Here is a 24,425-nt window from a genome sequence, read left to right on the forward strand (position 1 = left end):
GACTATCATCCCTCCCTCCTGGGGGGTGGAGCCGCTCTTCTCTCTAGAAACATGGCACATAGTCTTTATACTTCAGAGTTATGATTAGTGTTTATATCTAAGAGTTATGATTAGTGTTTCTACTTAAGAGTTATGATTAGTGTTTATGCTTCAGAGTTATGATTAGTGTTTATATCTAAGAGTTATGATTAGTGTTTCTACTTAAGAGTTATGATTAGTGTTTATACTTCAGAGTTATGATTAGTGTTTATATCTAAGAGTTATGATTAGTGTTTCTACTTGACTAACTGTGGCCCAGGTCAGGAGCAGACAGACTGGCTAAACTGAGCTGCCTCCCGTCACAGAGCTCAGCTGTCACATGGAACTGATGTTGATAGTGTTGAAATTATTCAGCCAAGTGATGATATCTCAGATCATTATTTAGTTCTGTGCAATCTTCTTTGTTACAGGTATGGAAGAACCATCACGTTTGTGTTCGCTGAATGTGACCCACAATCTCAAATTCTCCTCAGTGGCCATGGAAATATTAATATTTATGACAAAAATGATACTTTGTCATTTAAAAGTTTCCAACAAAGAAATGGATCGACTTCTGTCAGCTTGTTGAACGGTTTTATTTGGATAATCTCTCATATGATGCAGTAGAGAGCATCCAGCAGGTTAACATTTTAAACCAAATTCTACAAAACAGATGAAAAAAAAATCTAATTTCATGCAGCGCAATAAAATAGTTTCTCTTCCCTACAGTCATACGATGAAGAATGAATGAGTGTTTAACTTAAAGCAAAAACTAAAGAGATGAGCAGTTTAATTTATAGAGAATGATAAGTAACCGTGAGAACAGATAGTGTACCCTTCTAATGTGGCGGTGCCTTCCCAAAATGCAACGGAGTGAATAGATAGTAGAATAACTCCTCATTCTCTACACCTCACATTTATACAACATGATTGCATATGATTATGGTATTTCAGGTACTGTATCTTGCATTTAATTCAGTGTTTAATACACTGCCTGAAGTAGAAACTTTAAAAAAGCCTTAAGTACTCTTTGTATTCAAAATGAATTCATAGCTCATAGCTCTTTATTAATGATTTAATTCCAGCGCTGAAGTGGTTTATGCGCTCCTAAATGTTTCAGATCAGCAGCACACGTGTTGCTTTGGAAAAACACAAGCATCACTCCACTCTTATGTGAAATCCAAACAATGCAAAGACTTTATTAATCTTCACATATACAAGCCACACATTATGCTGTAAACAGGGTTTATGTCAGCAGAATGAAGCGTCTGTGCTGTTGATGTCAGTGTTAGAGCAAGTGAAGGTGTTCAGGAAGTCTGTTCAGAGTACAGTTTGTTTGAGGAAGGATCCGCGGTGCTGCTGGCGAAGGCTTGCAGCGGTGAGTCTCCTCCTAACAGCCCAGCGCTGCTGAAGTAAAACGGCACGTGAGAGATGCGTCCGTCAGACCAGCACTGCAGACAGAGACTCCATCAGCTTCAGAGCGTTCACACAAACACATCTACACGAACACATTGTGTGGGATTGATCTAACAGAGCTCACCACAGTAAGCAGAGCGCCGTGCTGGAAGTGTGGATGAAACTGCATGAACCTAGGCTCTGCTCCAGACTCTCCCATCACAAAACCACTGCAGAAGAGAAAGACAGCACTCAGAACAGTGATTGTGGAACAGTAACACCAGTCCGTTCACAGCGGATCATACGCACCACGGCAGCAGCTCGAAGACAGGACTGGAGCGTGTCTTGAAGACGGCTATGACTGAAGGATGATTGACCGCCTGTGAATCACCTGCGGGAACAAGACTTCATCAGTGAACCTTACAGCACTCAGCATCTCTTGAGTGGTTACGTTATAATATTAAACATCTGACAAATGCTGGAATGTTAACATGCAGAAAAAAATGATGATTTTAATGACATTACAAGATGAACTCTTGTTGTAAAACTTCAGGTGGCATTTTTCAACTCATATTGTAAAAAAGCAATGTATATTCAAATGCATTTAAGTTGTAAGGGAAATACCATAACTGTCAGCTTAAAGCACCCTTTTCCTTAATATTACTTAGTCCAGCAGATGTTGACCAATGTGCTGTACATAATATGCACATCTGCAACATGTCCGTGTTTCTGTATTGATTCTGTTCAAAAATGCTTTGCCAGTAAGTTGAGCTTTTCATTTTCTATCTACATATTCTGCTGCCAGATTTTCATTTGACACACTTAAAACTGAAAACATACTCTGGAGCTGTAAAGAGGTTAAAGATGTCTGCCTGCGTCATCTTCCACAGGCGTCTGTGTTTTACCTTTCAGAAGCACGGCGAGTCTTTCACCTCTCGGATCCCATGAAAGAGAGCACACCTCTCCCCCCACACTGAGAGAGAGAGAGAGAGAGAGAGAGAGACAGAGAGAGAGAGAGAGAGAGAGAGAGAGAGAGAGGGAGAGAGAGAGGGAGAGAGAGAGAGAGAGAGAGAGAGAGAGAGAGAGAGAGAGAGAGAGAGAGGGAGGGATGGAGAGAGAGGGAGGGATGGAGAGAGAGGGAGGGATGGAGAGAGAGAGAGAGAGAGAGAGAGAGAGGGATGGAGAGAGAGAGAGAGAGTCAGAGTCAGAGAGAGAGAGAGAGAGAGAGTCAGTGATGGCCAGGCTTCCTGTCTGAGTTGTGTAGTGTGTTCCAGCCGTGAAGCACTGGAGTATTCTTCATGTACACAGGCTAATGAGAGTCTTACGTGAGGTCTCCATCAGGTCCAGGGAAGGTGGTCTCTGAGAGGTCAGCCACCACGCTGGCAGCTTTAGGACCCCCTGCAACACCACACAACACTGAACTACACACTGCACCAGTCTGTTTGTGTACGAGGACATTGTGATTTCAACATCTTTACAGTTTCAGAGAAAACTTGATGTGTCTTGATCAATTAATCAACACAATTATTGTATTTACGAGTTGAACACAAGCACAAAGTTATTACGAATCAGAAACTCAGCTGTATTTAACCCCAGAGGTCAAGAGTTGGGGGCGTTTCAGTGAGAGTCAAATCAAATGGATGCAGCCGAAGACTATAGATACGCAGTGACTATTGATGGTAAATCTGTTGAAAGTAAAAAAAAAAAATTATGTATAATTGTGGCAAGTGGGGCGGGGCCGAGAGGCGTGGGAACGAGGAGTGAGGCCAGGTGTAGTGATTGGAGATGAGCTACACCTGCGCCCCACCGCCAGTATCGAGTCCCACGTAGGAGATGGAAGGATATAAAACTGGAGTGACGACCGTGAAGGACGAGAGAGGACCAGGTCTGGGACATTTTGTGTGTTTGCTTTTTATTTGTGCGCGTCAGTCGCCGTGAGGGGCTGACGCGCTGTTTTGTTTATTTTAAATATTAAAATTATGTTTTGTTTATTTTAAATATTAAAATTATGTTTTGATTGTGCGCCGGTTCCCGCCTCCTTCTTCCCGATGTATGTGGAGTTGTGTATTGGTACAATAATAAAAATATACAAGTAAATATTAGTTTCATATACAACTTTTTTTTTTTTTTGTATAATTTCCTTAGAATTGTTCAGTTTACTAAATCTTCATAAACGAATTAAAAACAGAAATAAAGCAAAAACACAATGATGCACATCCTTTATTAATCATTTTGTAGATGCAGATTAAAAAAAAAAAAAAAAACTTGAAAAAAATGTCAACTGCCATTTGGTTCCCACCAAAGTTGGGATGGGCGATATCTTTTTGTTTGCGATATACAGGTAGAAATTCTCCCCATGTTAAGAATTAATCTTACCGCGATAACAAACAATAAAGTCTGAAAAAAAAAAAAAAAGTTTTTAACATTTCTGTGTGCAGAGCAACATGTCGGAGGGCAGATGTGAAATTGAGAAGTTTATCGCTTCATGAGGAGCGCCTACTATCTGGATCTGGTTTAGTTAGTGCTGAACTGTGCACAAAAAATAGGTCTTAAACTACAGTAGCATATGTGATACAATTTGCATGTGTATGAGCCTGTTTACACACCTCTACGCTCTACATATGATGCAATTTCCTCCACCTTCCATCTGGCTCTTAGCTACCTAGAAAATATAGACTACTATGTCAGAATGCTGTTCATCGATTCAGCTCAGCATTCAACACAATAATACCACAACAGCTAGAAAATAAACTAAATCTGCTAGGCCTTAATTTCCTCTGTAATTGGATCCTGGACTTTCTAATTGTAAGACCTCAGTCAGTCTATGTTGGCCACAACACTTCCAGCACAAACACACTGAGCACAGGTGCCCCACAAGGCTCTGTACTCAGTCTGCTGCTCTTCACGCTGCTGACCCACGACTGCACTGCCAAGTTCAGATCCAACATCATCAAGTTTGCAGATGACACAACTGTGGTAGGTCTAGAGGAAGTGGCACAGCTAGCTGAATGTTATCGCACTAACAACCCGTCCCTCAATGTGGAGAAGACAAAAGAGTATGGTTGGGCGATATGGGCAAAAAAAAAATCATAACTTTTTTTTTTTTGGCCAATATGCGATATCCGATATATCTCAACATTTCTGTTTTTGTATTAAAAAAATCTGTATTTAATTATTTATTTCACTTAACATCCAGTGTTGTCCAACAAAACAATACATATTAAAGGCTATGAAAACAAAGTTAATGTAACCATGTAAGCCTTTATATAATGCGCAAAAAAGGTAAAATTACTAAATCTAAATGCAGTAACTAGTGATCTCATTACAATTTACAGAAGTAACTAATTAATTTTTTTAAATAACTACTACAACACTGAGAAGCACATGGAGGAACACCTAAGAGACACGCTAAATGAAAGCACATTCATTCTCTGACAGCAGATGGTGCCAACCCTGGAAAGCCCATAAATACAGCAGCTGCACTACTTTCTAAATATTTAAATAGCCATTGAAATTTGTGGATTTGCTATGGTGTTCATCACAGCGCCAAAAACGTTTTACTTTCAAACATTTTTTTTTTTTCATTTTAATTTGGACTACAACATGCATTAGATATTGTTTGAAATCGTTTTGATTCTTTATTGTTCATTCACACTTTACATTAGGGCTTCATTGGTTAACATTAGTTAATTCATTAGTTAACAAACTGCTAAAGAAACTTTCTTCTGAACATTCATTAATCTTAGGTATTTCAATATTTTAAAATCAAAAGTTGCAACTGTATCATTTAATGAGCTAACATGAACTAAGAGTTCAAGATTAATAACTTCTGTAGCAAATGTAGTTATTGCTCATTGTGAATGTTAATGGTGAACTAGAGATCTTATTGTAAAGTGATACCTATGGGTCTTTATAGTTCTTTTGCACTTTAATCATTGCAAAACTTTTAACTTTATATATTTTCTGTATTGCTTTATTGTATTTAAATGTTCAGTTATTTTTGTTATAAAAAGTTATTTAACCTGTTATCTAAAATGGAACGGGTTTTCGATACCCAACCCTAACTGTGAGGCATTCGTTCCACTCTATGTCCACACATGTAGGAAAATGACAATAAAGCTCAACTTGACTTGACCCTTTGTATACAGTTATAAAGGCATTGTTGCTTATTACTGAATTATAAATATACTTTCCTTATCAAAAAAAATACCCAAGATTGCTTGAAGAACACAGATAAACCATTTATTTTGTGCAATTGTATGTTTATTGTCTTAAACGTACAATATGGAATTTTTGGCCACCAGGGGTCACTCAATCAAAATAATAACATAAGACGTACTTTGATGACGTCGGGAAAGAGCGTAAGGCTCATGGGAGTTGTTGTTCATTGGAACACGCGCCCTGTCACTCCCTATCATTCCTCACTCATTCTAACTTAGTATTTTGACAATCACGTCTTTTCGAACGGAGAGACTGTTTCAACGGCAACAACATAAACAAAAGTTACTGCGCATGAGCGCTTTTGTGGACCTAACTTAACTTCTGGTAGACTTCCAAATAGAATCAATAACAACAGCCAAGTCCCTCCAGAGTAGATATTTTTTTAAAACAAACAAAATTTTTGCTGCGTGGATCAGGCGGACTTAATGGAAATGCAATTCATTATTTGCCAACAGGAGATGTTTTAAAGCATAGACATAAAGCGCGAGAAATAGAGGTTTCCCCAGTAACAGCTGTAAACAAAGCAGAGCTGGTACGCTCACACGCTGCTATCAGGCATATAACATGCAAGTCTTCCTTCAGAAATACAACGATATAAAAACAACTGTGCCTCGTTTTGATATTTAAACATAAATGTAAGGAATTATTATTATTAAACGTGAAGTAGGTAACGTTACTCATGTTTATTCAATGAAGCCTTTTGGAAAAAAGATCAGTTTTAAAATTGTGGCAAGTCTCCAAAAATAAATAAATGTATGGGAAACACACCCCGCAGCACAACCACCTGAGCACAACTTCAGTTTACTCATCACCTTGCCTTTAACTGCGTTTGTATAAGGCACCGCAGCCAGACCGATATACATGACCGTGCGCCCGATGAAACCGTCTATATGAATTATGAGACCCCTATCAAATCAATATTCCATCTAGCTAGTAGTAATACATGTTAAAAAACACGGTCGCCTTTCGTTAATAATTATAATTACGTTATACTATGATATCGAACAAGTTAGAGAACTGCATTTGAAGCTACTTTATTCAGCTAGATATAGAACAAATGTAGATTTCCATGAGAGCTAGTCCGTCTGCGTTTTACACAAGACATCTTATAGTTTCACAAAATATACGGATAGATAAAGTTAGCTGAATGGATGCATACCTGTTTATCAGAATGCAAGCGAGTTCGGCATCTCTCTGTAGTTTCAGCTTGTCACGAAGCTCTCTCTATCTTGGAAATGCAACTCCAATATTTACCCGTGTCTTGTTGCTTCTCTTGTCCCAAAACCATCTCGGGTCATTTATTTCACCCGTGCGTTTGCGCTTCACAGAACGTGCAGGCAAAGCATAACCATGATCCATAACTAAGTTATTGATTGAGGTTTAAATACGAATATAAACAATATAAATATAAAATATAATAGTCTCGATCAAGGCTACTACTTTTTCTTCTTCGTCTCGTCTTTGTTTCTGTTCACCTTTGTATTTGGCGGTTCCGCAGGAAGTTAGATAAACTAGAGGGGTCAAAGTTTATATGACGTCATAGACGGGCGACAAAACGGAAATAAAGAAATGTGCCGTGTCTTCGAATTAAACTATAATTTTCTCCGGATTTTAAAGTTCGTGGAAACTGTCGGGATGATGTAAGTACACAACTAAAAAAAAATATATAACATAGATATAGTGATTTCTGCTATTTTTAAAGCAGAAAAGTTACATATTGCGCCTTTAAAGTTTCATCAGTTAAAATTTATCTGACACTGCTGTGCGTTTTATTCAGCAATAACTTTTATTCAGCAATAACCTTTGTCCATATTAGGGATTTCCTGGAATGTCATCACTGTTATTACGTCTGCGATGCATGTGTATCAGCACAAGGGCGCCCCCAGCATCCAGTATGAATTAAACAGTCATTCTCTTACGCATGCTCTCCTTAAAGCTCACAACACCCTATTCTGGGTAAAAATAGGAAAGATAAATCTTTTCTCTAAAGAAACAGGATTCCCTGAATTATTGTTATGGTTATCGCAATAAATACCAGAAATAATGTGATATATATATATATTAGGGGTGTAACGGTTCACAAAATTCACGGTTCAGTTCGATACGATACACTGGTGTCACGGTTCGGTGCGTTTTAGATACAGCAAAAAGAAAAAATTGGCAGATAAATTTCCTTGATTTTTAAAAAATGTTTTATTTATTAAAACTAACAAAGTATGTTTTTTTTTTTTACATTGAACAATGATGGAGCTATTCTTTACCCATCTTCTATGGTGTTTTCTTAGCAGCATACTGTATAAAACAAAAACAGCTCCTTATATAAAAAATTAAAATGTTATATTGTTGTAGTAGTTATGAACAAATACAAAAATGTCACTTCTTATATGGAACTCTATGGCTCTTAATATTGAGTGTGTTTTTACTCAATTGGTTCTCTACAGGGCTTATGTTTTTTGGAACAAAGCAGGAATTAGGGTCTGGCTGAAATGGGCTCGTGAAGGAATATTGTAACGGGGCTCAATTACATTAAGCATGTTCTTAAAACCTGCGTTTTCCACTACAGAGTAAGGCGCTCGCTCACTCAGTACACGCTGAAGGCTCGTTGCAAAATGACTAAAGGGTCTTTCACACAGGACGCAGTATGCACGGAGCGGGACCCTGGGCTCAGCGTTGCCCTTCAGATCGATTGGTAAAGTGCACCCAAACACCAGACCTGTTGGTTATTGGAGGATCTTCTACTTCTGGTCTGTTAAATGCATTGGCCACCGCGTACTGTGCATGAACTGCTTGCTCACTCAGCGCATACTGAGTGAGCGAGCGCCTGACTGAGTAGCCTAACATAAACATATAAGCTGGTGTTTTTTTTCTTCTTTGGGGGTGTCAGGGGCGTTGCCTGTTACGTCGTTTGGGTTATTGGGCTACCTTGTTGACGCATATCATTATATTTCACAATTTTTTATTTATTTTCCAAATATAATTAATTAGTCCAACGAACCGTTCGGTACAGCCTCGTACCGAATGGTTCAATACGAATACGTGTATCGTTACACCCCTAATATATATATATATATATATATATGACTGTGTCGCCCATCCCTACACCAAAGTGACTTGAACACAACTGATGTTTTAATCATGACCTGTTAACTCATAAATATGAACTTCCCAAAAGGACCTGAATGGACCACAAGTTTTCCTGGGAGTTGGCAAGTCATAATAATGATGTCAGTTGTGTTCAAGTCACTCTGGACGGAGCAAGTTGGCAAATAAGCTTTTCTTTATCTTTTAAGGTGTTTTTATTATTATCTAAAAATTAATGAATAAATAATGTGCATCAATGTATTTTTGTTTTTTTCTGTTTTTGATTAATGAATGTGCTGTAAACTGCCTTGCTTAGTTCTAGCATTCATGTACAACACCACTGTATTCTGTAGATGTATTTTATGGGTAATATTTATAGGTAATCTTTTCATTCATTTCAACATGTTTTCATACTTGCACGCTGTCACCTTGGAAACTCAGGGCTTAAAGAAAAAACAGAGTTAACTGCTAATCAGGAATTTGTGATGGTGTTCATGTTTGCCTGACTCCTAAATACGATCGATCCATTCTGATGCTTTGCCTTGGTTCATTGTGAATCAGATGGTTCAAAACTGAACAGAGAACCTATGAGTTATGAGTCAAAGTGAATCGTCACCTAGCCAAAGGTTCACTCCTTCAGAATCAAAGATGGTTTTCAGGAGACCGTGTGTGTTCATACCTGTGAGATCGGAGAAGGTGAGCGCATATATGACCCTCTCTCCCTGCATACTCAACAGCAGACAGCCCCCGTCAGGACTCCAGCAGGCCGACTGACACACACACACACACACACACGGGACATGCAGTGCGCTCACTGTGAATCACTTTCTTTAGGTATATGAAGGACCGTTCTCAAATATACTGCTTGTGGATGTGATCATCATTCATTTACACTTATCCAAAGTGACTTACAAATTAGGAATGTGTCAAGCAATTTATCATATATAGGCAAATAATAATTAGACCGATTATTAACACTTAACAGTCATTGTTATTGGTGTGAACTGCCCCTTACACTCAGTTTCAGGAGTTTTCTTACCTGACAACTGCCTTTCAGACACGGCCATCTCTCACACGTCCACATGCGTGTCTCCCAAACCCTACAACACACACACACACACACACATCAGAGAATGTAATGAAGAATCTCTGGATATTAAACTTAAAGCTATCCTGGACACAGTGAAATATTCAGTCCCACTTTATATTGAGTGGTCTGAGTGAGTGGAGAGCTGCCTGTCTGCAGAGGGATCAGGGGACTGTACCTAAAGAGAGCGGATGGAGTAGCTGCCAGCAGTCGACTGCCGTCTGGAGACCAGGAGAGATGTGTGACACCACCTCCACCCACACGCTGCAGCGGCACTGCGCTCTCTGCTGCCACATCCCACACCTACACACACACACACACACGATCAGAACACACACACACACGATCAGAACACACACACACACACACACACACACAGACACACACACATACGATCAGAACACACACACACACATGATCAGAACACACACACACACGATCAGAACACACACACACACACACACACACACAGACACACACACATACGATCAGAACACACACACACACACACACACACACACACACACACACACACACATGATCAGAACACACACACACACACCTACACACACACACACACACACACACATGATCAGAACACACACACACACACACACGATCAGAACACACACACACACGATCAGAACACACACACACACACACACACACGATCAGAACACACACACACACACACGCACATGATCAGAACATACACACACACACACACGATCAGAACACACACACACACGATCAGAACACACACACACACACACACGATCAGAACACACACCTACACACACACACATGATCAGAACACACACACACACACACACACATGATCAGAACACACACCTACACACACACACATGATCAGAACACACACACACGATCAGAACACACACCTACACACACACACACACACGATCAGAACACACACACACACACACATACATGATCAGAACACACACACACACACACACACGATCAGAACACACACACACACACACGATCAGAACACACACCTACACACACACACATGATCAGAACACACACACACACACACACGATCAGAACACACACCTACACACACACACACATGATCAGAACACACACACACGATCAGAACACACACCTACACACACACACATGATCAGAACACACACACACACACACGATCAGAACACACACACACACACACACGATCAGAACACACACACACGATCAGAACACACACACACGATCAGAACACACACACACACACACACACACACACACAGAATGCTGTATATAGTCAGTGTGACTGAGCGGTCTGAGAGCACACTGACAGCAGGAACTCAGTCTAATTTAATCTAGCAAACAGAAGAAACAAAATGACTTCCGGCCTTTTCACTCAAACTAAAGTCCAGCCTGAAGTCTGTGATGTGGGGAAAAACATTCATCACATTCATTCAAATGAAAATCAGTGAAAGCAGCCCTGTACAGCTGCAAAATGGATGCTTTTTTGGAAGTATGAACTTTGTTTTTTCTGCCATTATCTATACATATTAGGGATGTCAATGATTAATCGATGATCAATTGTCGATAAGAGATGCAATCGATTAAAGCCGTCGATGGTCAGTTAACGGATTTCATGTTGGGCTGCGAGCGGCTCGTGATCAGAATAAACACATTTTACAGCATTGAGGTTAATGATTAATCGATTAATTGATCATCAATTTGAACAGCGCTCGATCATGGAAATGACTGAAAATCAACATCCCTAATATACACTTAAAAATCAAAAGCATTTTCACAGATGGTCTCAGATCTTAGGACCTAACTGTATAAGTTAATTGACCAAATTTAAATCAAAAGTATTGCGATTACTACATGGTAGGAGCTCTAGAAAAGATAGTGTTTAGTGACAAATCAACAGCACAGACGGAGATCTAATAATCAATTTTGGTCCATCAAAAATAAGCAGCAGTTAATTAGTTAAATTAAACCGCTAACTTGAATGTACCAGTTAGTTCTGTTCAATACAAAGCATTGAGGGATTTTCTCATAAAAACAAAAAGACCCTGACATGTTGTGGTTTATTTACAGTACAGACCAAAATTTGGAAACATTACTATTTTTAATATTTTTGAAAGAAGTATCTTCTGCTCATTAAGCCTGCATTTGATCAAAAATACAGAAAACAAATGTTAAAAACGTTTGGTCTGTACTGTATATCCAGATGACCCTAACACACTAGAGCCCCTTTCACACATCAGACCCGGCATATTACCGTAACACTGCCGGGTCGCCTTCTGTGTGAAAGCAACCACGTCCCAGGATTGATTCCCGAACTGAACCCGGGTCGGGGACCTAGTAACATTGCAGGGTTCGACCCGGGACGAGCACTGTGTGAACAAAAGCCAGATCTAATGTGATAGTGCGACTCTTTTACCGGCTGTTTTGAAGGAAGATCAACATTCGCGACGAAAACACATGTGCAAACTGTAATGAAGCAGAGATCAGTTAGTTCCTCACTTTCCTCACTGACGCAGAGATCGTTCACTTGCTTCAGTGAAAGTATAACGTGCTTAACGTTCTCGACTCGTACATTACACGTCACGCGCTGATGTCACGTGTCGTTACGGGATCTTCAAGGGTTGTGTGTGAAAGCACGCACATATACCGGGTCATCACTGGCAGTGTGAAAGTGCCAAATCTAGCGACCAGGGAACAATTACAGGAACACTTTACCCCTGTATTTGCCGGAATGGCAGTGTGAAAGGGGCTCAGGTGAAGCTACAACAAGGCCATTTATTGTTTGGATGATGCCAGTCTCTTTCTTCTGTGCTGGCTCTGTTACTGCTCCTACAGAAAGATGTGGCTCTTACCATCATGGATGTGTCGACAGGAGACGCAGACACCAGCAGGGAGCCGGTGGGGGACCAAGCGATGGAGGTGATGGGAGAATGACCCGGATGAGACAAGACCTGCGCACAGCCAGACGACGGCCTGAGACAGAGACAGAGAGAGAGAGTGAGTGAGTGAGTGTGTGTGTGTGTATGAGAGAGAGAGAGACAGAGACCGTGTGTGTGTGTGTGAGAGAGAGTGACAGAGAGAGAGACAGGGTGTGTGTGAAAGAAAGAGAGACCGTGTGTGTGTGAGAGAAAGAGAGAGTTTTTTTGAACACACTATTTATATCATTACAACGTCAGCAAAACATCACATTATCCAGGAAATAAAAAACAAAAAACCTTATTGTAACATGGCGGTAAAGATCAACATTTCTTCATTAACTGTACAAATAGCTCCATTAAAATACCATTTGGGCAAAAAACTTTCTAAGTCATTCATTAGTTTATAGAGCTTGAAATCAAACAAAACCCTTGCTTTTAACCATATTTTTAAAAACAGTAACCACATGTTGTCCTTCTCTACCTTCTATTTAGTTTTTCCTAGTTATATAAACCGCAAGTTTGGCTTGCCCAATTGATTTTTGGGTGAACTACCCCTTTAATGATAAATCCCCTGTTATGTTTGTACTGGCTACTGTATACAGGCCACCAGGGCACCATACAGACTTTATTAAAGAGTTTGGTGATTTTACATCCGAGTTAGTTCTGGCTGCAGATAAAGTTTTAATAGTTGGTGATTTTAATATCCATGTCGATAATGAAAAAGATGCATTGGGATCAGCATTTATAGACATTCTGAACTCCATTGGTGTTAGACAACACGTTTCAGGACCTACTCATTGTCGAAATCATACTCTAGATTTAATACTGTCACATGGAATTGATGTTGATGGTGTTGAAATTATTCAGCCAAGTGATGATATCTCAGTTCTGTACTTCATATAAATTCTACTTCTTTATCTGTCAGAAAGCAGCTGATCCACTGACAGATAGAGCTAGGAACAGAGAGCTGGGTCAGTTCAGTCTGGAGGAAGAGACTGCTTTTTAAGTTATCTTCCTGATGTATCCGAATTCCTTAGCATATCCAAAACCTCAGAACAACTTGATGATGTAACAGAAACTATGGACTCTCTCTTTTCTAGCACTTTAAATACAGTTGCTCCTTTACGCTTAAGGAAGGTTACGGAAAACAGTTTGACACCATGGTATAATGAGCATACTCGCACCCTAAAGAGAGCAGCCCGAAAAATGGAGCGCAGCTGGAGGAAAACAAAACTAGAGGTATTCCGTATTGCTTGGCGGGAAAGTAGCATATCCTACAGAAAAGCATTAAAAAGAAGTATCATATCGATCGAAAGTGCAGTATGGAGTACCTCAAGGCTCAGTACTAGGGCCGCTACTCTTCACGCTTTATATGTTACCCTTGGGAGATATCATCAGGAAACATGGTGTTAGCTTTCACTGTTATGCTGATGATACTCAGCTCTATATTTCTTCGCGGCCCGGTGAAACACACCAGTTTGAAAAACTAATGCAATGCATAGTCGATATAAAAAAAACTGGATTACGAGTAGGGCTGTAGCTATCGAATATTTTAGTAATAGAGTATTCTCCCAAAAATTCCATCGATTCATCGCGTAAATCGGATAAAATGTTTTTGCTTAAAGTGCAATATTAATTATGCAAGAGAAAATAAGACTCCTGGGTCTCTTAAAGTGAACAACTAAGTTTCCTATTTTATTATTATTTTTTTAAATGCATTGAATGCAATGCATACATCAAAAATAAACATTTAATTATTACCCATTGTTTCTCTGTCTGTACTTGTACTGTGAACAATGACAATAAAGTTGTTAGATGAATAAAGTGCATTTAAGTGCCATTCAGTTGGTGTTTTAAATAAAGCATTTTCTGAGATGCACATTAAACATTAAACACATACAACAATAATTTAATTTATCTTTTTATTATTGAAAATTAACTTAACTTTTTTGTAAACGGGATTTACTATTAAATATAAAACATGAAATGTTGTGTGATTAAACCTTTAAAAAAAAAAAAAAGTGTGATTGTTATTTAATTTTTTTAGAAGTAGGCTATGTACACTCTGCTGAACAATGGTCTTAAACAGGACTTTTATTTTGACGGGTTGACGTACCTTTACAGTTCTGTGTATGTGATGTGACGCTAGTTTTACTCAAATCAAATGGTCAAATGCTCATGAAGTGACTGTCAGAGCAGTTCTGGAGATGTTGTTCATGTGTTCACATCCTTATTTAGTGAGACAGCAAACGCTGAAATCAACGGAGCGTCACGCGCGCTTCAGTGTGTTTAATGAATGAAGACGCGCTTCTGCTCCATTCATTAACACAGACACGCAGAATATTTAAACAGACTATTCCGGCTTAATATTTACAGATATTAGTCCATATCGTGATTTGATGTAGGTGCAATTACCTATTTTTGATTCATTCAACCAAAATTTGGCAAATTCCACGCCATTCTGCATTAAACTGTAAATTTTGTTTTTATGACTGGATTCCACGATTCCCTCTGCGTTTCCTGCATCACAGAAATCATAGGGCCCTAGTTGTGGTATGCCAGCTCTATCTTGCAATGGACACACGCCACGACGTTCTCATCACGTTTGCCCGCGCCCTCAGATCAAAACACTGCTGACTCCTGGCAGTATGCGACTTCGGACGCAAACGTGTTGTGTCACATTAAAAAAAAATCACTGCGAAAGAACCTGACGTGAGATTTAAAATAAATTAAAAGAGGCTTCGAGGCAGAGGAATTTGCTCTACAGTGGTGATGGAGCAGTACCTGGTGGAGAGCGAGGCGGGGTCCACGTGCCAGATGAGCAGACAGGACTGACAGGCCGCGGCCAGAGCAGAGCCACACAGAGGCTTCCACTGCAGAGCACACACAGACCTCTGGCAGCGGTGCTTCAGCGTCGGCGTCGGAGAACTGCAGCAGTCACAAACACACACACTTACTACACAAGACATCTAATCACACTTCTGCTAATCAGTACAGAGCTTCAACTGCTGCTCCTAGCAGGACCACTAACATCACAATCATGCAACAAAACTAGAAATTTGCATTTGGATTAAACTTCCTCCGTTTGGTATCACAGTTGTTCCCCAGCTATGAAGAACAGACTGCAAAAGACTCAAAACTAATTAGTTTGGATAATTTCAAAAGTGCATTCTCGATCACATTTGCATAACAAAAGAGGAGTTGGGTTTATTGACTGTGGGGGGAAAAAGGGTCATATTTAAAAATGGGTATGACACAGAATTGTGAATAATGTGGTTCTTAAGAAAATGACCTTTACATGACGAGTAAACAGCATTGTCCATGGAAATGTAAGAGTTTGGTGCCTCACAGATAAATCAACGTATGGGAAACACTGGTAATCGAAATATGGGAAATGTGTTTTAAAATCATATCACTGTTACTGAAAATCATTATCCCACGACACATCTGGATACTGAATTACTGTCCAGCCCTGTGTGTAAGATGTGTGTTTGTGTCCACTGGAATACCTGTTCGATTTGTAAATCTTGATGGAGTCGTCCAGCAGAGCCACAGCGAATTTATCAGTGTGAGGATGCCAGGCGAAGCTCCTCAGAGCGCTGTCAGACCTGAACACATCACACACATCATCACATGACCTCCTGACCTCAGCTCATAAACCTGGAGATGATCACAGCACCCACCAATCCAGCATCTGGGAGAACTCTGCCACCATCTCATCACTGCTCAGCTGGAGGAGAGAGGGGGGGGGGGAGAGCCGGGGGGGAGGGAGAGAGAGAGAGAGAGAGAGAGAGGGGGGGGGGGAGGGAGAGAGAGAGAGAGAGAGAGGGGGGGGAGAGACTTTTAACACACCTTTATTTATACTTACACTATAAAGACATTCTTCATAAACATCTATTCATTAACATCAGATGTACATTTATAAACACATATACCCACTCAGAGACTCATACATCTTCATAGACATTACAAGGTATTGTCTATCATTACAATCATAAATTTAAAACCAGCTCATTTTCATAATCCACCGAGCACAAAACATCATTCAAAGCCCAAATTTCAATAAACTTGTCCATATCATTCATTAGTTTAAAATATGCAAACTCTGCCTTGATTCTGGTTGCTATAAGAGCCTGTAAGACCACATCAGGACCTACTTCCCCCTCTCCTTTCAATTTGCTTTTCCATGTTAACCAGATTGCCAGCTTTGCTCCTACAATCACAAAATTAATTAACGAGATTTTTTTTCTGTCTGATGCAACATATTTTGGTCCAAAAATGAATAATTCATTATTAAAAACTACGCCCAAATCTCTAGCCCACCCATCTAAGATCTGAAACAATCCTCTTAACCTTAAACAATGTAAAAACAAATGATCAACTGATTCTTCAGTGCCACAAAAAGGGTATTCTTTCCCTACAGTGGGGTCAATGTGTGCCACATGTCTGTTTGTAGCTACCGCCCAGTGAACAACCCTCCACTGGAGATCAGCAGTGCGTTTCTCTATAGGAGGTTTGTAGAGGGACCTCCAGCATCTTCTAGGGGACGAGTCTGGCCCGAACAAATCTGACCACTTGGTCTCTTTACAGTCTTTGAGCACATTATAATGGGACACTTTCACGCAAATAATGTACAGAGCCCTTTTTGAGACAGTCTTAAAACCTTCCAGTACAGGAGTCCTGAAGTGTAGGAGAGAACCTTCCTCAGTCTCTTCATCCACCGCTGCTGAAACATCTACTTGGGGAAACAGGCTCCCACTGTCCTGTTCAGGAACCTCATTTTCTTCTGATCTCTGTCTGAAAACTGAAGGCAATGCAGAAACAGTTCCATCCATTATTCTCTTTATAATCCTTATGGACTTGATGCCTGTCTTGTTGCACATCTCCTCTGGGCTTTTCCAGTTTTCACCAGTCTTTAGGTCAGCAATCCTTGTACACCCCGCTCGTGCCATTACGTTCTGGATGCTTCTGGACTCCAGTGCCGGTGCTGGTATCAGTGGGTTATTAAAAAGAGGTTCATTCTCTGTCCAGATGTTTGTGAGAACCCTCTTGACCTTAAAAACTGAAGTCCGTGCTCTCAAAACTGTCTTATAAAAGTCAACTAGTTTTCTTTGCAGCTCTTCAACCACACATTCCGGGGGATCCAGAACATTCATTTTGTGCCATATGCAGATGCAGCCAGATTGCTTGTGACCAATACCCTGCCCCTATATGATAGCTGGGGCAGCACCCACGACCATCGAGACAACCGCTCACACATTCTCTCCACCATACCCTCCCAGTTCTTCTGCCTGTATTCATCTGTTCCTAAGAAAACTCCCAACAACTTCAAACCCTCTCTTCCCCATTTAACTCCCCCTGGAAGCACAGGAGGGGTCCTTCCCTGCCAATCTCCTAATAGATATCCTTCACTCTTCTGCCAATTCACTTTAGCTGATGAGGCCTTTTCGTAGATATTTAAAGCGTTTGTTAGATTCATTACATCTGTTTCACTTCTTATAAAAACAGTGATGTCATCGGCATAGGCTGAAAGAGTGATTGGCCTGTTTTCAAAACCTTTCACTAAAAAACCTTGCAATTTCTCCCTAAGTTTACATAGTAAAGGTTCAATTGCTAGAGAGTACAGCTGTCCTGACAGAGGACAGCCTTGTGTTATACCTCTATGAATTACAACTGGACAGCTTAACCCACCTCCAACCTTTAACAATGCAGACGCTCCAGTATATAAAAGTTTGATCCAAGAGATAAAATTCTCACCAAAACCAAAAGCTTTAAGAGTTTTAAATAAATACAGATGATCAACTTTATCAAAAGCTTTCTCCTGATCGATTGAAAGAAAACCCACATCCTCATTACCAGCATTTGCTAAATTCATCACGCACAAGAAAAAGATTGTAAAGTCATTTGAAAGTCATTAATAACATATTCTAAAAAATGTTTTAATCTATTTGCAAGACATTTTGCTAAAATGTTGTAATCTGTGCACAGTAAAGCCTCTTTAACAGTCCAAGGTCACCTTTTTTGGCAATAAAGATAGAACCGCTCTTCTACAACTAGTCGGAAGTTCATTTTTCCTATAAGAAACTCTAAAAACATCAAGTATATCATCTTTTAAAAGAGTCCAGAATTGCTTATAAAATTCAGAAGGAAGTCCATCAATCCCAGGGGACCGGCCATTAGAAAGTTTCTTTACCGCCTCTGATATTTCGTCCAATTGAATATCTGCATCGAGCCATTGTCTCTGATCATCAGTGAGCTTTGGAAGATCTCTTAGTAGGTCGTCCATGCAGTGAATGTCACAGTCTCTTGCTTCGAATAAATCAGTGTAAAAGTTCTTTGCATGGTTTCTCATTTCTTTTGGATTAGTTGTTAAAGTCCCATTTGGAAGTTTCAGATGTAACATAAGATTTCTTTCTCCTTCTTTTCGCTCCAAGTTGAAGAAATATGAGCTCGGAGCATCTATTTCTCTTATTGAGGAAAAGCGGGCTCTTATCAGAGCACCTTTTGCTCTTTCATTAAACAAGGATGCCAAAACAGTCTTTTTTTCTTTCAGTTGATCCCCTTCTTCTGAGTTTCCTTCAATAATTCCTTCTTCGATTCCAGTTATTTCTCTCTCAAGTATTTTAATAGTGTTCTTTACAAGTCTATTTGAGTGAGCGGTGTAGTTCTGGCAAAAAATTCTGATTTGTGCTTTTCCAACTTCCCACCATTGCACTAAATCTTCATAGTCACTTTTTTGCTCTTGCCACTTAGACCAAAATAACCCAAACTTATCACAAAAGTTAGAGTCATGTAGTAATTTCAAATTAAAATGCCAATAGTAACTAGAAGGCTGTGACTTTTTTACACTCATTTCAATCATGCACAAATGATGATCAGTAAAACCATTTGGAAAAATATTGGCTTTTAAAACTCTATTAGAATTATTTTTACTTGCATAAAATCTATCCAACCTTGCAGCACTAATATGATCATGAGATGCTTTAACCCATGTATACTGTTTTACTGTTGGGTGTTTCTCCCTCCAAACATCAGATAAGTCATATTTCTTTATTATACTGCTTAATGAATTAGCAGTTCTTCACCATTTCAGTCTAGTGTAAAATCTAAGGTGCAATTCCAGTCACCCCCAAGAACCATACATGCATTATCAAAAATTAATTCACTAGATAATTTTCTAAAAAAATTCTACCCTTTCTGCTCCATTATTAGGCGAGTAAACATTTATAAATAGAAATGGAAATCATATTAACTCCACCTGTACAATCAATATTCTGCCCTTATCTGTCTCATAGGAAGATATATTAGTCATATTTATCTTCTTTGAAAATAGAATCGCAACACCTCCACTTAGATTTGAGCCATGACTTAGAAAAATCTTGCCCTCCCACCACATCTTCCATTCTACTTCATTACGCAGATCGCTATGGGTTTCTTGCAAAAAAATGATATCTATATTTTTATTTTGAATAAATTCATACAAAGCAGCTCTTTTACTATAATTCCTTCCTCCATTAATATTTATTGTCCCTATTTTTATGCTCTCCATGAAAAGAGAGAAAGACAAACAATCAGAAAAGACAGAAAAGGAAAAAAAATCCCTTTGTGACTCAACCATCATGTATATTGCTTTTTAACCCATTCTTTCCCTTCAGCCTAAATCTTTTCCTACGACTCAGTTCTTCGAATCCTACAGTCTTCTGTATTTTAATGACTGACCTCACAAATCTTTCAGCATCAGGAAAAAAAGTCTTGACATCAAAAGTCTTTCCAAACGTTTCATCCAAGAAATCATTAATTTCTTTTACTGTGTATAACTGATCATCACCACTCTGAGAAATGATGTCAGACATTTCTGAAAGACTGTCATCATCAGCCATCTCCTCCATTCCATCATCCCTAACATCAGCCTCACATGCACCTGTACGATCGTTCCTGTGTCCAGTTTCATCTTTACATTGAGAAACATTCACCTCACTTTCCTCCGCTCTCTCAACACCAATACCACAATTTTTTCCACCTGTTTCCTCACCGCCTACATCCTGATTATTCCATTTCTCGTTCGTTTCTAATTCATCTCCCTTCTTTTCAGTTTCATCTAAGCTCCTTGCTACACTATCCTTCTCACCTTCATCCTCTTTTGACCCACTCGGTCCTGCTTTTTCATTATCCGTCTCATTATTTTCAGTGTTCGTTTTATGAGGGCACGCATTTTTTTATGCCCTGTTTCATGGCATTCGTAACATTTTAAACTCCCCGTGCTTGCACTTCCCTGAGGCCTGGTCTGAAGGACTGATCACACCCATATATAAGAGAGGAGATAAACTGGATCCCAGTAATGACCGGGGCATCTGTGTGGGCAGTAGTCTAGCTAAGCTCTTCTGTAATATAATAAACAGCCGCATAGTGACACAACATCCTAAATAAATCACAAATTGGCTTTTTACCAAAACAACGTACATCTGACCACATCTATTCTCTCCACACTCTAATTAACAAAAATCTAAAGGACAAACAAAGAAAAATATTTACATGTTTCATTGATTTTAAAAAAGCTTTCGATTCTATTTGGCATGACGGCTTACTGTACAGATTATTACAAATTGGCATTGGTGGAAAAACATTGGATATTATAGAATCCATGTATAAGAAGAGTAAATGTGCGGTCAAGATTGGGAATCTGAGAACAGAGTTCTTCCAGCAGGGTCGTGGAGTGAGGCAGGGGTGTAGTCTGAGCCCAACACTGTTTAACATCTACATCAACGAGCTGGCAGAAGCTCTGGAGCGCTCCGACAGCATCCCAGGCCTCGCTCTACACGACCTTGCTGTATGAAGCTGTCTCCCTCAGCCCAGGGTCTCCAGCACAGCCTGGCCCTGCTGGAACAGTACTGTGAGGAGTGGACAAAACCAGGGTCATGGTGATCCAGAAGAAGGCCAGCTCTCAGGGAAACAGATCCAGATCTCAGCATCAGGGGGCTTCAGTCTTGGCCGTCAATATCACCCTGGAGCCCAAGACCGTTTTCCCACTGAAGCTAACCAGGGATGAGCCTGGTCAGTACCTGGATGGGGGACCTCCTGAGAAAACTAGGTATCTGCTGGAAGAGGTGCTAGTGAGGCCAGCAGGGGGCGCTCACCCTGTGGTCTGTGTGGGTCCTAGCGCCCCAGTGTAGTGATGGGGACACTATACTGTCAACAAGCACCGTCCTTTGGATGAGACGTTAAACCGAGGTCCTGACTCTCTGTGGTCATTAAAAATCCCAGGATATCTTTATGAAAGAGTAGAGGTGTGACCTCGGCATCCTGGCTAAATTCGCCCGTTGGCCTCGGACCATCATGGCCTCCTAACAATCCCCATATCTGTTGATTGGCTTCATCACTCCGTCTCCTCTCCACCAGTAAGCTGGTGTGTGGTGGGCGTTCTGGCGCAATATGGCTGCCGTCGCATCATCCAGGTGGATGCTGCACACTGGTGGTGGATGAGGAGACACCCCTTGACTATGTAAGCGCTTTGAGTGTCTAGAAAAGCGCTATATAAATGTAAGGAATTATTATAATTATTATTATGTCAAGGCCCTCAATGAGAAGGCACGGAGGGCATTTTATGCCATTAAAGCAGGGTTTGGCCAATTAAAACTACCAATTAGAACATGGATTAAATTATATCACGCAATCATCAAACCAATCCTACTGTAAGGGAGTGAAATTTGGGGACCAATATTAAAATTTGAAAACTGGGACAAAAGTTTAATAGAAAGAACACAATTGGAATTTGCCAAAAACATCCTAAGGGTAAACAGAAGCACTTCTAATATCGCCTGCAGGGCTGAGCTGGGCTTATACCCCTTACACATAGAAATACAGAAAAGAGCTGTTCAGTTTTATCATCACCTGACTCAATCTGACACTCCATCTGTTCAATATAAAGCCCTCCTCCCCACAGTGTCTCATCCTCTAAACACACTCGTGCTTCAACTGATGAAGGAAACCCAAACTGAGTCTGACTCCAATCACAACCCCAACATTCAGAAACTAATTGACAAAAATCTGAAGTATAATTATGATGAAAAATTAAAAAATGAATTTGAGCTCCAAACCAAACTCCAGTGTTATTCGGCCCTAAACAGAACCACAAAACTGGCAAACTACTTATCACTCAAGCAATTGAAAGAAAGACAAATCCTTTCCAAATATCGACTCAGTGATCATGATTTGGAAATAGAGATTGGTCGACATAAAAGATCCTGGCTCCCGAGAGAAGAGCGTCTGTGCAAACACTGTGAGCTGAATCAAACAGAGGATGAGAAACACTTCCTTCTGGTCTGTCCCAAATACAGCACTACAAGAGAAACACTCTTCCCACAGTTTGAAGCGTTCAATCCTTCATTCTTGTCTCTAAATGACTCAGAGAAACTACTCTATATACTTGGAGAGAATGAGACGGCAATGACACTAGCTGCTAAATATTTATACACCATACACACCATACGAAAGGGGTAATTGATTGTATTCAACTGTTTTATTTGATATTCTTGATTGTATATAATTACTATTATTAATATTTGAAATATTATCTGCTGTTGTTATTTTTATTGTATTGTATTTTATTGTAATTATATTTTATATTCTATTCTTTATCTGAATGCTTTGGCAATACTGTAACTCAAATGTCACGCCAATAAAGCAACTTGAACTTGAGAGAGAGAGAGGGAGAGAGAGAGAGAGGGAGAGGGAGAGAGAGAGAGAGAGAGAGAGAGAGAGCGCGTCCATTATAACTGCAGTGTGACGCCCACACAGATCCACAGACGGGACACACTCACGGTCAGATGTGGAAACAGAGAGCCGTGGAAGGAAGAAGCCCATCTGAGCAGAGCCAGGACGCAGGAGGAGCCCACCGCCAGGAACCTGGGCACTGAAACACAAGAGGACAGGGACTCAGACGTCTGCCAGAGACCGACCGCTGCGTGATCAGTGTGTGTCAGAGACATACCTTCATCTGCACTGTTAGTGATCTCGTCTAACAGACCGTACAGCCCCGCGTCACGCCTGGAACACACACACACACACACAGATGACCAGATCCTCCACACAGTGTTAGTATTACAGTCTCTCTCTCTCTCTGTCTCTCACCAGGCCCCGGCGCTCCTCATCCACAGCGTGTCTCTCTGGTCCAGGAAGGCTGATCTGCTGCTGCTCTCCGGGCGACTGTGACCCTTCAGGGTGTCTCTGGTGAACTGAGGACTGGGCAGATCACACACCTGCACACACACACACACACACTTATTATCATGGCCAGAACAAGTTATATTAGGTTCTTCACGAGGTCAGTCAGTGTGAGATGTTATGGCAGTGAGCTACACTCGTGGCTCGTGTGAAGAGGTTAGATAGAGTGTGTTTGGTTCAGTGATCTGGTGTTTATGAGGAAGTTATTATAGGACGCGTTCAGACCTGTGAGTGTTCTCCGGGATCCAGTGCGGACAGAAGCTCGTTGTTCCGCTCGAACAGCGTCTGTGCAGCCGTTACCGGCGCCGGGAACACACCGAGGGAACACATCCTGCACACAGACAGCACACAGGCTTCACAAACACGCGTGAACCGAGGAAACTCGGCAGCGAACGAGCGCTCTCCTTCTGATCAGATCAGCGAAACCCGCGCCTTCAGGCTACGGAAGCCCGACGAGACAAACAGCGCAG

General features: G+C 40.5%; 1 protein-coding gene across 1 annotated transcript; it reads right to left on the reverse strand.

Annotated features, from left to right (window-relative positions):
* Positions 1 to 595: 595 nt before the first annotated feature.
* Positions 596 to 24,425, reverse strand: aaas (achalasia, adrenocortical insufficiency, alacrimia). The gene is made up of 16 exons (XM_026272725.1): positions 24,181 to 24,425; positions 23,863 to 23,990; positions 23,723 to 23,778; positions 23,553 to 23,644; positions 16,419 to 16,465; positions 16,245 to 16,343; positions 15,520 to 15,663; positions 12,670 to 12,790; positions 9,981 to 10,105; positions 9,755 to 9,815; positions 9,395 to 9,485; positions 2,739 to 2,811; positions 2,319 to 2,386; positions 1,723 to 1,804; positions 1,559 to 1,643; positions 596 to 1,469 (listed from the first exon to the last, which is right to left on the reverse strand). Exons 1-16 carry the CDS (start codon positions 24,283 to 24,285, stop codon positions 1,326 to 1,328), a joined length of 1,521 nt encoding a protein of 506 aa, XP_026128510.1. The 5' UTR covers positions 24,286 to 24,425; the 3' UTR covers positions 596 to 1,325.

The sequence above is a fragment of the Carassius auratus genome, chromosome 9 (assembly GCF_003368295.1).
Source record: "Carassius auratus strain Wakin chromosome 9, ASM336829v1, whole genome shotgun sequence".
NCBI classification, from domain to species: Eukaryota; Metazoa; Chordata; class Actinopteri; order Cypriniformes; family Cyprinidae; genus Carassius; species Carassius auratus.

Coding starts and splice junctions, on each gene's coding strand:
- aaas (XM_026272725.1), bottom strand. CDS start 24,285: ATGTGTTCCCTCGGTGTGTTCCCGGCGCCGGTAACGGCTGCACAGACG. Junction 16,466..23,552: donor CTCTGTTTCCACATCTGACC/GTGAGTGTGTCC, acceptor TCTCTCCTCCAG/CTGAGCAGTGATGAGATGGT. Junction 1,805..2,318: donor ACTCGCCGTGCTTCTGAAAG/GTAAAACACAGA, acceptor TTGTTCCCGCAG/GTGATTCACAGGCGGTCAAT.